At 45.3% G+C, this 14,786-nt stretch overlaps 1 protein-coding gene across 1 annotated transcript; it reads right to left on the reverse strand.

The window, feature by feature from the left end:
* Positions 1–11,270: 11,270 nt before the first annotated feature.
* Positions 11,271–12,899, reverse strand: LOC115327644 (DNA repair protein RAD51 homolog 4). Its single transcript, XM_029988681.3, has one exon. The coding sequence runs from the start codon at positions 12,894–12,896 to the stop codon at positions 11,721–11,723; it is 1,176 nt and encodes a 391-aa protein (XP_029844541.2). The 5' UTR covers positions 12,897–12,899; the 3' UTR covers positions 11,271–11,720.
* Positions 12,900–14,786: the final 1,887 nt, after the last annotated feature.

Here is a 14,786-nt window from a genome sequence, read left to right on the forward strand (position 1 = left end):
TGTTTCCTAAGCCTTGTCAGTGTATCGTCGCAGCGATTAGCCGCTATACACAAACGCACTGTCTACAAACAAGCCCGCGTCGCCCAGACCACAGGTCGCGTGCGCGTGCGTCTGAAGCGTGTCAGGCGCCGCCATCTTGGGTCCACGCGCAGATGGAGGGGCGCCTGTAGCTGAGCCAAGCCGAGCTGTAGCCGTCGCCTGCGCCAGCTGCCGTAGCCGCAGCTGTGGCAGCGAATCAAGGTCGTGTTGTTCGTATCTCGACGTAAGAAGAAAAGAAAAAAATGCATGCTGAGCGACGGACTTCAGCGTACGCGCGCAGTAAACTGTAAAACAGCAGTAGGCTGCGGATCGCTGGACCCATGATGGTGGTGTTGTGAAAACGCGATGATGATGATAGCGACTCACGTGACTGCCGCTGTCCAATGATGCCGCAGCGAACCAGAATATTGTCGACTAGAGCGACTGTATTGTCGGCAAAATGCGAAAGAAAAGGAATGCGGTACTCTGAAAGTCGCGTGTTTGACACCCTCTGCTGAAGCTATTGTTTTCTCTACACCCTTTAACTTTTCCCCCTCATTTAATAGGTATTATAAAGATACCTTGATGTATTCAAATAGTTTGAGGAATTTGATTGTTTTCTAAAAAAAAACATGTCTAACTCGTCACTCCGGTCGCTTTTCGGTCAAATTTGACAGGCCATTACTTTGTCTGTACTTAAGGTAAATTTTCTTTATTTGGCTCTACAGAAAGCCCAAAGCAAGCCCATTATAGATATAATAATATCATTATTATCTGCCGAGTAGACGCCCCGCTACCTTCACGTAAACGTTGTGAAAAATAATGACTGTTCACATATTTCACGCGATTGCGGCTCAAACAGAGGACATACAACCAAAATATTACATTTCTAGACTGTTTTTTCTTGTAGTCGACTAATATGTTTAAAAGAATTTAAAAAATAAAAATTTACAAAAATGGGGTTTTTGGGAAAACCGACCTCAAACTTTCAACATTTGTTATTTCTTACAACGTTTACGCGAAGGTAGCGGAGCGGCTAGTCGACAGATCATAATCATATTATAATATCTATAATGGGCTTGCTTTGGGCTTTCTGTAGAGCCAAAGAAAAAAAATTTACCTTAAGTGCAGACAAAGTAATGACCTGTCAAATTTGACCGAAAAGCGACCGGAGTGACGAGTTTAACATGTGTTTTAGAAAACAATCAAATTTCTAAAAATATTTGAATACATCAAGGTATCTTTATAATACCTATTAAATTAGGGGGAACATTTGAAAGGCTGTAGAGAAAACAATAGCGTCAGCAGAGGGTGTCAAACACGCGACCTGCGACGGCAGGCAAAAACACTAGGTTTCTGCCACTGCGGCTTCTACGGCTCGTAACTCGAGAACAAAAAATCGGGAGAACATGCGGTTTGCGCCCTTCTTCATTTGAGAAATACCCCCAAAACATATATTTTTTTCGTGAAAATTAAAAATTAGACCCTTTTAGCCTGCCCGATTTGACATGAAATCACCCATATATATCTGTATAATCAAAGCACAATTTTAGGTTTTAGTTATCATTAAAAAAAGATGCGTTGGTTAGACCTCGGAATATTTTTACCAACGAAGAGCTGCCTCCAAGCTCATCACTCTACTCCTAAAATATACCAAGTTCCGTGACTTCATCGCACGTGACAGGGGAACAAAAAATGAGGGAAGCCAAGAGGAGCGGGTAATCGACCGGCGTCTTGCCTGCAAAAGTAAAAAAAAAAAAAGTAAGGGCTCTAATTTAAGCTATAAAGGTGGTTGGCCAGCGAAGCTGTGATACCACTGGAACAACGAAAGAAAAGTAAATATACTGTAAAAAAACTTTTTTTATATATAAAAGGCTAGTGACGTCACTCCCCACGTCGCAAGCTGCCGTCGTCGCGTCAATCTTTACCGAGAGCCTTATGCGGTGAGCACTAGATGCTTCGCAAAGTCATCAGGAGCGCCTTATCATCAATTATGTGGTTCGGATGCTTGTTCTGTGATGGTTCTTTATTGAAACGAATGCTGTGCTGTATATCGTACACGTGATATGCACTTTTCGCTTATCACTAAAGGCTTTTCTTCTGTTTTTTTTTTTTGTTTTTTTTTTTTTTTTTTTCGTGAGGACGTTGACACGAAGGAATTCTAGAAATTCGACCTGTGAGTCATACACAGCTTCGTAGTAAAAAGCTATAGTTCTAAATACAAATATTTTTTTTAATGACAGTGACACTGTTTACCCCCCCCCCCCCCCCCCCCCAGATCATACATAAAAAAATACAACATGGAATTCTCTGCAGGCATGATAACAGAGTTGTCTGCGAACAAGCCTCAGTTATGGTAGAAGTATATGTTCGCCTCATACCATGTATGAACATGACTGCAGACAGTCTTTTTTGTGCGGCCAACGTTAAAGAGCCACCGTACGCAAGGAAGAAACACGCTTCGGACAGCGTCCGCAGTGTGTCTTTTGTTCCAGCCTGGCAGGGGCTCTAAACTCGTCAAACGCAAAGTTGGAGCCGAAGTTGACAAAGCGCGCCGATTGAACAATCACGACGATGACTTGGCGTTTTTCGCGCCCACGTCCAATCGGCGCGCTCCGCGAACTTTTGGCTACAACTTTGTGTTTGACGAGTTTAGAACCCCAGGTCGCCACGAGAAGAGGCCGCCGAAATAGAAAAAAAAAGGTGGAGCGGCAGAGAACGGATGAGAGGAGAGCCACGTGACTGGCGCCCCGCTGCGGCGAGAAGCCGAAACACACCTTTCCCGAGCGGACAAGTGTGTTTCGGGGTCATCGCCGCTGCAAAAGCTGTGCGCTGACGTCCAGGTTCCCCGAGAAATGGCTCTTTGATGCTCTGTGCTACCAGATCCTCGCGCTCCTAATTTCCGACTGGGCACTCTATGGCTCCGTCGTCGAACTTTTAGGTTTTGTTAGTATAGAGGAGGGTATGGTTCCATGTATATTCGCCGAGTGTGATTGCTGCTTTAGCTGCAGAGCGCAGCCGATGCTGCCGCGACTCCACGGGATCAATCGAGCAGCACCAAAACTGCATCGTCATGGTTCTCGTCGTCGTTGGGAGTTGGCTGTCAAATCTTTGCGGCGGCATATCGCCTTTTCTCTTTCCTGTCCATGTGGACGGCTAGATATATATACTCTGTATCTGTTCCCTCGCGAATAAACCGAGCTGCGTTAGAGACGTTGTGTCGCGTCTTGTCCATTATTTTATTTTCTCCGAGTCTCAGGGTTTAGATAATGACTAAAATTCCGTGTTTTCAGATCATTCTGAAAAAAAAAAATCCAAAAAAACATTTGTTGGTCAACTGCTGTTGTTTAGGATTTATCCGAAAACCTCCGAATTTCGAGGTAACAACGATCAAATAAACACCAATAAAGACGGTGTTTTAATAAATAACCTTCGTAAGAGCACAGGGTCAGTGGTCCTGAGGAGATGCCACTTCAGTTTCCTTTAATATCTCTAACTAATACATATATATATATATATATATTACTTTAAGCTTTATTTTGTTTTTGAATTTGTAAAAATTAGCAACACAGTCAAATAAACTCCGAATTTCGGAGAATTGGGAATAAAAAAAAATAAATAAATAAACTCCGATAAGCCCCGAATTTACAATGAAAAATAAACTCCACAAAACACGCTCCGAATTTCACGACAAATGAACTCCAAAACCACGGAATGCTAATTATAACGCACAGGAAATGCAACTTAAATCTGCGCTTTTTCTTTTCTTTATTTTTTTTTTTTTTGCGTGCGATTGAATTAATTAGCGATAGCAAGCTCTCAACGATGATGAGCGCTCTGGCTTGTGATGAAACAAAGTATGGTTCCCATTAAAAAAAAAAGGTTATTTATGTTTGCGTTGTCGGAGGGAGGCCTTTGAAGTTCCCGGAGAGAAATACAACTCTAAGGTTTGCTAAGTGAAGGCACCGATACGGCAGAAGGTTGGTAAACAGGTCGATGGAAGTATTTCGAGACTGCGTAATGCCACAAATTAAAAAAAAAAAAAAAAAAAATGTCGATATTTTTGGACGCGCACGTGGACGCTATTCGGGGCGAGTCGTGAACACGTCGTAGTCGCGGCACTGCCTATAATCGACCGGCGACGACGGAAAGGTTATTGCACAGTGGGTTACCATTTGAATATGACGTTGATTTATTGAGCGACACTCAGCCAGCACATCATCATCATTACCATGGGCGGATTTATGAAGGGGGCCGGGGTCACAAATTTTTGGGGTGGCTGTAGGGGTGTGTGGGGAAGGGGGATGTAGCCTTGTATGTGCTTTGCGCGAAACATTCTTGAGGGGGGGGGGGGGGGGGGGGTCGGGCTCAACTTTGGGGGGTGGGGGTCTGTATAAATCACGGGGGGGGGGAGGGGGGGGGGAGGATCTGTAGAGAGAGGCCAGATTCACGAAGAGCTTCTTAGTTTTCGTAAGTTAAGAACATCGTCAGACGAGGAGAGATCGATATTCCCGAACGCGTTCTTAAGTGAGAGGAGGAAAGCGACGTTCTCGTACGGAAAAACTAGAAATTACCAGTGTTGTTGCTATGGCGACGGCGTCTTCGGCAGCAGGAACAACCAATTGGAGGGCCCGGCATGGTTCGCAGCAGTTCAGAGAACGTGGAATTTTAATAACAATTACACAAGCGTCCTTTCCGCCACCGCTTGTCTGGGGTTCATGTCCGTGCAATGATATGCCGACGCCGACGCTAACACGATTTAAACGCACCCGAATGCCGAGGCCGGGATGCGTAACCGCCTCTGTTGACTGCTACGAACTCGATCGCTACGATATAGTCAACCCAACTGTCATCGTTGGTAAAAGATAGCCCGTGTCAGTCGTTTGCAAAGCGACGTAGATGGAAACAAATTGCCACGGCGTTTTTCGCGGCCTCGGAAATGCAGGAGCGAGCCGACGTTAAAAAAGATACGTTTGAACTACGACAGTGTCAGCAAGAGCCACGCAAATACCCGCTCACACTCGGAGCGGACGCGCGCGTTTGATCGAAGTGCTGTATTTGCGCTGTTGGACCGCGAATTGGTATGCGCTTCGGGATCGATCTTTTACGATTACAACTGGATACTGACGTGACACTCGGCAAAGAAAGGTTGGACCGGCATTGCGTAGCTCCCACGAACTGTTAGAGCTCGACAGTGACGTGCAGTCGTGTCAGAATCAAAATGGCATACTAATAACAAAGTGTACATACAGTGTCTATTTGAGCTCTATGTCACACAACAACAAGGAGATAGAATCGATGAGAGTCTCTTTTCAATAACAGCGTTATTCGTCACCGCTGCCTCGGAATACAAGGAGATGAGAAGGAAAGAGATTGACCTCTTAATCTAAAGTTGAGGTCAGCAGGCAAACTATAATATGGGAAGAGTCCACAAGGGTCGCGCGGGCATATTCCCTTTAGCACGCCTGCTAGTACCTGCTAGGCCTATCTTCTGCCGAGCTCGCTTGGTCAGAGTCGGTGGATTTGTGGCTGTTGTAGCTTTTCTCGGGTGTTTGTAAATTCAGCGTTCTTGTTCGTCGTGGTCTGTTTCAAGCACTTTTTACTTGTTTCTTGCTGCTTGAAGTCGGGACGCGCGAGAAGAACACGTAGAAAAATAAACGTTCGTTGTTCCTCGCGACCAAGTGACTGAGCGACGCTGTCGGCCATGCTGATTTGATCGCAAAAAGTGCGTAAGACAGCTCCGGAACTGTCGTAGGATTTCGTCGTAACCAGCGCAAAACTTAAGATAATTTCGTTTTGTGAATACGAATTTGTTCTCGAGTTTTGTCTTACGCACATTTTTGGCGTAAGGTCGTTTCGTGAATCTGGCCTCTGACGTCAGCGGCGAAACGTTGCAGATATATTTGGTTAACCTAATACTTGTCACTGCATCAAACACTATAAGCATTCTTTCTAAAAACAATCTGGTGTATGTTGTCGTTGTTTTTTGTTTGTTTTTGTCATAACAAAAATGTCGCCTTGGGTGGCATAGGGAGGGTGGTCGCCCGCGCCAAAAAAAAAAACGTGGAGAGCGATGGGGATTTAACCTGCGCAAATTGGCGCGGGGGTTCTCCGTCTCTAATCATCCGCGTTTTCGCGCCCAAGCTTTGCGCCTGCTGCAAGAGTGGGGATTTTGGCGCTCTACCGCGCTTCGCAAGCGCTCAAAATGTTTCTAAAAATGTTTTTATTTGGTGATTTTCGATGACACTCAGCAAGTTTCTATTGGGAACCATATATATATGTTTATTTTCACCAAGTAAAAAGTCGATAACCAAAGTATAGGTTGTCAAATGACTTATCGTGACGTATGACTCCCTATATTATGTCCCTTTGGCCGTATAGCTAACCTACACAAAACTCATTAGTGTTGCTTTCACTGTTTTTTTTTTTAAACAAATCTTTAAAGCCTAAAAGTAAATTACTAACTTTTGCTGTTCATCAGAAGGAAAAGCTTTCTCAGCGTCACTCAGCACGTAGTGTGCACCTGGTCATCTGTTAAAAAAAAGTAGAAAACGAAGTCATGGACGATTTTTATTATTATTAAAGTCAATGGGTGTATACAGAGATTTACGCCGTTCCCATCATTTATTATCGAGAAGGGTTGCCTCTCGTTTGGCGACAGTCAAAATAATATACCATACATATTTTAGATTTTGGCTGTAATAATCGCCGACTTTGTAATTAAAAAAAAAAAAAAAATAGATACAAAGTTGAGTTTTTGCGGCAACACCAATTTCCACGAGCTGGATCAAAGAAAGTGGCAGGGCGTCCGTTAAATCTACGGTAAGCATCAGTCGATTCGCCCGTGCGATTACTACGGTAGCCGACACTTCGGAATAGAAGCCAGAATATACGAGGCAAACAACGAATACGCTGCCTCCCACGTTTTAAATAAGCTGAAAAAAGCCAGGCGGATTTTTTTTTTTTTTTTCTTCTTTTAATCGCTTGTCGCCGTTAGCTGGCGCCACAAGACGGAAACGATCGTCATGGGGCCCATAAGGCGTTCCGTAATCCTGATCGTAAATTTCTATGCAATAACCGCGGCGTCGTTAACAAACAAACAAATGCGTTTTTTTTTTTTTTTTTATGTTCACATTTTGGGAGCGTTGCGTTTCCCTGCGTGCTGCTCTGCGCTGCGGAGAAGCCACGGCCCAGGAGCGGCCGAGACGGGAAGAAGTTTATTCACTTGCGCAAGAAGTTTTACGTACCAGAAAGTTGTCGGTAGAGGATACGAAACATAGAAGTAACTAAAGAAATCGTTCATCGACAGTACAGCCGCAGTTTTAACACGAACGGAACACCTGTATAAGAACAGATGTCATGAACCACTAACCTCTCCTGTCAAAGACGTCAATTGTATAACTTAGTCAGAAAAGCTAATCACGAGCTTGGTTAATTTCGTCGTAACTTCGCTGCGGTGCTTCAATATTTAAAACTTCTACTCTACGAGATTTCTTGTCCGATCTGAAGTTGAGCAGGCATGTACGGTATGGGATCCAGGCCTAGAATAACCTGCAATCGAAACGAAATCATAGAAGTTTTATTTTCTGTATCTATTCTCATTTATCAAGTATATATAATCGACATTAAAGAAAATCTATCAAACCTTCCACATCTTTTCCTATGCGGAAAAGTGTTGCGACTAGACACCTTTCATGAAATTGATTAATATAATCCACTGCGGTAATGTGAGCCTCCTATCTGAGCTGTCCCCCAATATATATCTTTCATCACATAAAGACCAGCATCATGAGGCAGGCTCTCCTCACTTTCGCACTTTTTTTAATTTATTTATTCCAAAGATTAGCACCAAATTAAAACCCTTGCCTACCTCAACATCAAAGTAACCGACACATCTGCTTGCACAACAGCCATTTAAGATTATTTTCTGTCCCACTAAGCTCCATTTGTTATATTCTTCACTGGTTTTATGTAGTCTTTTTGGTGCTTTCTTACTTCCTTGTGTGATGCCCTCTGGGCAATGAAGGTATTGAGGTAAATAAAAATAAATAAATATCCCAATGATTCTGGTAAGCGGTCATAAGGGGGAAATTAACAACTGCAATCTTGCTTTCATTGAGGGATTTGCCTAGATATGCCGACGAGAAATGTCAGTTAAAAGGGCATCTGAAAGCATTTATTGCTACATTCAGTGCACATTGACTTAGAGCTTCTCAGTCAGAGCTCAGGTTGGCTACTTGGTAATTAGCCAAGTCACTTCTGGCTTGGCTATTAGCCACATTGGGGAGTGTGGTTTTCACTGTCAATTTTCTTCATCCTCAGGACCCAATTGTCATAGCACAAGATAATCAAAGGCCCAAAAACAGAGAATAAAAATAAATGCTTAAAAAAATTTGGGGTGTAGGTATGCTTATACAGCCTGAAGTTAGTCTGCCTCAACGGGCAGCTTGTCTATCAGCTGTAGATAAGCAATTTAGCCAGTGTAGTACAACCGCTAGTGCTAGCCTCAGGTCTTTAATGTGCACCACACAGTAGTGATACATGATCACACACTGGTACGATAGTCATCCAGATCGAAACGGGCAGGGGTGGGGATTGAACCCAGGATCCCTGGGTTCAGCAGTGCGAGCTTCAGGTTTACGTGCTCCAAGCTGGTGTGCGCTAGCCCACTCGGCCACCGATCCCCCAAGATAAGTGCTTATTGCAGCACTTACCATGTCCCTCTGTATTGCTAAATGCTTCTACAAAGAAGTTAAAAAAAAAAAAAGAAATGAGCCATTTCTTTTATGGAATATAATGGAATATGCGTCACATAGGTATTTTATAATTGGCACTGGCGAAGGCGGAAGGCGAGGTTTCGTTGAGTCATGATTCCGGCAGACTTAACCAAACTCATAAAATACCTGGCAATGTTTTCGAGTGTAAACTTTGACCTTGTAATTTCTATAGTACCCCGTTCACCCTCCAGCTGAGATAGTAACCAACGACACCAGCACGAGAGCATAAGGTCGCAGCCTTGAAACGTTCTTCGACAGAACGAGCACTCGCACTAGAAAAGCACACCTCAAAGCCAGAAGCATGGGCTACCTCATGCTTGTAGCGTTGGCTGCAGTGTCAGCTTAAGAGTGAATGGAGTACAGTCGCAAGCAGGAATGCATGTATTGTAAAAGCTAAAAGCTTAGCGTTTGTCCTGTGTGCTTCGTCGTCTTTTTGTCCCATCTCTTTTGCGCTATTTTTAATATGAATGGCAAGCAGGAAGATGATGCTAGGTGGGATCGGTGGCCAAGTGGTCTAGCGCACACCAGCTCGGAGCACGTGGAGCGAAAGCTCGCGCTGCAGAGCCCAGGGATCCTGGGTTCGAGCCCCACCCCTGCCCGTTTCGATCTGGATGAGAATCGTACCGGCGTGTGGTTGTGTACCACTACTGCGTGATGCACGTTAAAGACCCCAGGCTAGCGGCTGTACCGCACTGGCTAAATTTCTCATCTACAGCTGGGAGACTCATCGCCCCTGTGAGGCAGACCAAGTTCTAGGCTGTATAAACACACACACAACCCAATTTGATGATGCTAGGTCATTATCCCGTTTCGAAACAAAACTGGGATCAGTGGCGTCACTAGAGTCAGCGGCACCTGAGGCTGTGGTCTGCCATGACAATCCCCCCCCCCCTCCACTGGTGATGCCACTGACTAGGAAATTATGTGCAAGTAGCTCCTACACCCTGATCTAGCTTCACCTTTCTTCAAGCATTGTGCCCCTAGACCCACCTTGCATTAGTAACTTGTTCGAGGGTGTTTTCGACAAGAGGCCAGTCTATGCAGACGCAACCCTCCTTTTGTGAGCTATACAACAAAGTTAGTCAATTAGCACATCTACACTGGAATCTCGTTAATTCTAACTCTCTTAATTGAAACTCGCAGATAATTCAAACTAACACGCCGGTCCCGTCCGATGTATTTCTAGGAAGAAAACTCCGGTAATTCAAATTTTGCATTATTTAAACAAAGTTTTATTTCCCATCGGGTTCAAATTAACAAGATTCCACTGTATGCGTATGTCTCGTATTATAGTTGCATCTTCCTTTGTGACTTTCCTGCAGTGACATATCGCAGCAATGATAAAAACAAGCTGATAATAAGCCTTAATTAACTAGCGGTAGAGGACAAAGTGCCACATTACTTGAAGCAAAGGGCCATTCCTTCCTTCAGCCAAAGATTTAAGGGGGGGGAAAGACTCCAAATTCATCAATTGCAAGAGTGCATTGCTAGTGCCCCCTGCCTGGTTGAAAGGCTGATGGTTGTGCTCACCATTCCTAGACTGCTGCAGAAGCAAAAACTGCGTTGCAAGTTGCTCTGTTTGTTGCTGCATCGTGTCCCGCTTATTTTTGTGGCGAAGGGAACGCCAAGTTTCCCTTTTAGACTTCCTCGTCCAGGCTAGATTTCGTGAAGAGAGAAGTTTGGATAGCTGCCATAAGGAGCAGGGAACCTGATGGCTCACCACAGCAGCCAGATGTTTTGTTCCAGGTATGTTGATTACGCGAGCCTCCAACAAGTTTCCCATGCACCAAAAAAAAATGCTTTTTCAACACTTGCCGACAAGTTTCCCATGCACCCAAAGAAACGCTTTTCCAACACTTTTTCCAGTCTCGCACCCAAAATGCCAGAGCTTTTGGCACAGTAGGATGGGTGATGCATGCTATGTTTAAGAATGTGGATCGGCAGTTCTTAGGAGGTTTCTAGCATACCATACAATTCAATTTACGCTACGTTAAAAAAAATGCAACAAAACAATCATAATTTTACGAGTGCACCATCTTGGAATCGCTGTCGATAAAGCGGTTTTCAGAAGAACGAAAAATATGAGGACAAATGTGCGTAACGTCAAGAGCCAGCACAAATCCTTTCTTGTCTTTGCTGTTCACACAGGCAAGGTTCCTGTGAGGGGAATGCCAACGTTGGCAGCCGAATTGAGCGGTTTCTGCCCTCGACACCACTGCAGACAAATTTTCTACACTAAACACCGCTGCTTTGAATGATGAAATATTCTTATAAGCAAACTAAACCGCTGTAAAACTGGGGATTTTTTGCACCACCCGCACGTCTCCTCCACCTGTCCGTCGCAGGGCCAACATTACCGCGTAGCATCGCGAAAGTGGGACATTTTCGTCACATGATGCACGCTCCGCAAAGAAATGTGTCTGGTTTCTCCCTCATAGAAACACCGCCGAAGAATGGAATTGAGCGCACGAGTCCTACATCTTTGCCACCCGTTTATTGCTTCCTGAAAAACTTGCAGGCCATCAAAGTTTTTCTCGGTTTTGACAGTGTACAAAAGTTTTCTGCACACAATATCAAAAGTAAATCATACGGTACGACGACAGTAAAATGCATCTTCTCGAGCTTCTGATGTATACAGGTGAAAGCGAAAATTTCAGAACATTACAAATGATTGGCAGTTCTATCCAACTGGTTCAACATGAAAGTGTCGAGCAGATTCTAGTTGCACGCCAATTAGCAAGGGAGTCGAGATACCTTGTCACGTGACATAACAGCGGCAGCCTGTCTAGACCTGAAACAATCAAACAAGGTGCCGACTGTCAAGGAGAACAAATGAAATACTCCATCTTGTCGAGACGAAAGTCAGCAGTCGGAGGCACTAGTGCGATCGCAGGTGTGAGTGTCAGGCTCTTTACTGCATTTCTTTCAGGAAATCCCTGCTGACGTCACGCCCTTGTTGACAATTCGGAACTTCACCGAGCTGCCAAGCACCGCCCTCGAGCTCTTGGCAACTAGCAGCCGCCGCAAGTCGCTGTATAAGTCATCTACCAGGCTCACTTCGAGAGATAGAGAAGGCACGTCGGCCCAGTACTTCCCCAGCGCAGGCTTCATCATTCCGTTGGGTCCCGTCACAACGTCATTGGTCACGACCACCGCCACCCTGAAACGGGCTGCTATGTACTGGAACGCAATGGCAAGGTGTGCCAGGAGCCCCAGTCCTTCGACGTACTGGTCACCGGTCAGAACCGGTGAAACGGCAGCCTTCAGCGAATCTACGACGATCATCTTGATGCTGGCCAGCTCCGAATTCGTTCGACGTTCCAGTGAGTTGCGGATTTGGTCGACCAGCTGCACGAGTTCCCCAATGTCCCGGATGCCGATGTGACAGACCCTCTGCATCAGCTGATCCGGCTTCGCGGACTGCTGGGCGGAGGAGAGTATCTGACGAATCCGCTCGGCAGAGAAGCAACTCAGCGTGTCGACGTACAAGACCCCAAAATGGCTGTCAATCACGGCGTGGGCGGTCAAACTGTGGCACAGCTGCGTCTTGCCCGACGTGCTGGCGCCAACAATCTCCGTGATTTGCCCAGTGAAGACTCCGCCTCCAATGACGTCATCTACCTTGCGGCTTCCGGTGCTGAACACCGCCGTGGTTGCCAAGAACTTGTCGTAGAGACTGGCGCCGTCTTGGGGCGTCGGAGCGAAGAGGGCGACGAGGGACCGCCGGATTCTGATGACGTCACTGTACGGAAGGCCGGTCCTCCCGGCAAGGTCTTCGCGTTCGCAGTTCAGCAAGTCGACGACGGTCCGGATGCCGGCATCGCGAAATTTTTCCACTAGTGGTGCGGTTAGTTCGGGGCAGAGGCCTATGTAAAGTTGCGTCATGGCATGAAATAGAACAGTCCAAGCTTTGCCCTGTGTTAGAAAAGAAAGAACAGCAAACGTACCACAGAATGCACCACCACAGACTGAGCGACAAGTCAAGCTGGTCAGGACTCGCCGGTATTTGCCGCCCTCAAGCAATATGGAAACGTCATTGAACACTGGATGAACGAAAAACTTTCGTAGTGTACCAGTAGCTTTACTATTAGACGGTAACATGCACCGCCTAGTGCACGTTACCACTCGGCTCTAATTACAGCTAACAGATTAATTAGAAATATCATAGTTAGGCACGCTGTAAACTCTGGGTAAATTCAAATCAAGTTAAAAAATATATAGCGTACAGTTATATTAGTCGGTTAATTGCCTACTTTAATCACAATGGTTAGAAATCTCGAGAGCGTTCATGGTGATTTAAATTTCCATTGAGACCTCTGAACATTTTTAATTTTTATTACGCTTTCTGTGGAACTACATCGCCCAAAAACAACTCTCCATAACTTAGTTTGACAGTTTAATGTAAATACTCTAACGTGTTTTTTTTTTTTTTTTTGTATTTTTTAACGAGGTTGGTATTTTTACAGTTAGAGTAGCCAATCCAAGATAAGCCAACTTTTGTTTTGGCTGCTTGTTGATGCTGGGGGTTCGCGGAGCTCGGTCTGTTAATTGTTCTCATGCCGCAGCGATTTTCCGCGGAAGGTTACTTGTTTCTGCGAGAACTGGGATGGAAGAAAGCAGTAAAGATGACCTGTCTGCTAGTGCAGCGTCCCCTGGGTCCGCTCGAGAGAGGTCGCGGTAGAAAATATGACTTTGCCGGTGCAGTGCGCCTGGCTTTGGCGACGTTCATTTGGCAGTACTGATTATTACAGGTCATCACACACTCGCAAACGACGATTGGCAGGACGTGAGTGCGGTCGGCAATAGGTGAGTGAACGACCGGTGTAATTGCTCGCTGTCATTACCAAAGGAAAACTCGTGCCGTGAATATTAGTGACATGAGCGCCTGTCTTTTATCTTCAGTACGCAAAGAAGGAATGAATGTGCATAGACAGTGCTGTGGTCATGAGCACAACAAAAGTGTCCGTCAATGACCCAACAAAAATCGCTTGCAAGCTTTAATCTGGCCTCTGGGTCCGTTTTTAGTTTGAAATCGGGAAGTAATTGTCCCCTCATTTGCGTCGAAGCTTGGACCATTTCTGCTTTGATATTTGCAGACCAAAACAGCCCTGTAGAATTGACAGTAGCCCCCTACAGACGTAGCATTTCTTCCCGGCGTCTTGACGTTGCAACTGTGGGGACTTGTGGGCTTATACTATGACTTAAAAAGTGGTCTCTTGGTTGTTTTTTTTTTCGCGTAGGAAGTTTCCGCCGGTCGCGATCCTGGCGGCGTTAAAGCAGCAGTGCTTTACGTTGCAGACGCTTGTCCTGCTGCAGGTCGCTCTGCAGCTTGACATTCCACGGAAGCTTAAGCAGAAAGGGGTTGGGACGTTGCAGCTACAGCGACACTAACTCCAACTGCCAGCATCGCGACATCCAACAACGTAACACGCTGGCTTCTGTGATGTTATAGACCCTTTTCAAAATTGTGAAATGATGCATAGACTATGTGCAGCCCCATTAGCACGTCTGATCGCTTCCGGCGTGAAATTCGTTGATTAGTTCTGAGTTCACAATGAGCACTGACGCAGCACCTGTGTGGAATGTGTTTCAACCTGAGTACACCCCGAGTGCTCAGGAAGCTCTCGTGTCCAATGCGTACTCACAGTGCATGACTGATGACGGCCGCTCATTATCTACGCATCATTTCGAAATATTGAAAAGGGTTTATTTGTTGCTGATTCGGGACCACTTTGATGTACGGACAGGATAAGACGGTAAATACGCCAGTCGAAGACACTTTTTTTTTAAGGCACCATGGTTGCAACATCAGCAGTGTCGGCCACCTGTGTTCACACGCCGTAACTGCTGAATCTCGAATTGCTACGTTCAGACATCATCGTTAAAATTGTAACTTTCTTGCACTATTTCGATAGAACTATGCTTGAATGATCTGTTTTTATATCTTTAAATGGCATTAAGAATATAAACTGATATCCCTGAGGCCATTTA

Source organism: Ixodes scapularis, unplaced genomic scaffold, assembly GCF_016920785.2.
Source record: "Ixodes scapularis isolate PalLabHiFi unplaced genomic scaffold, ASM1692078v2 PGA_scaffold4__175_contigs__length_147842914, whole genome shotgun sequence".
Taxonomy (NCBI): Eukaryota; Metazoa; Arthropoda; class Arachnida; order Ixodida; family Ixodidae; genus Ixodes; species Ixodes scapularis.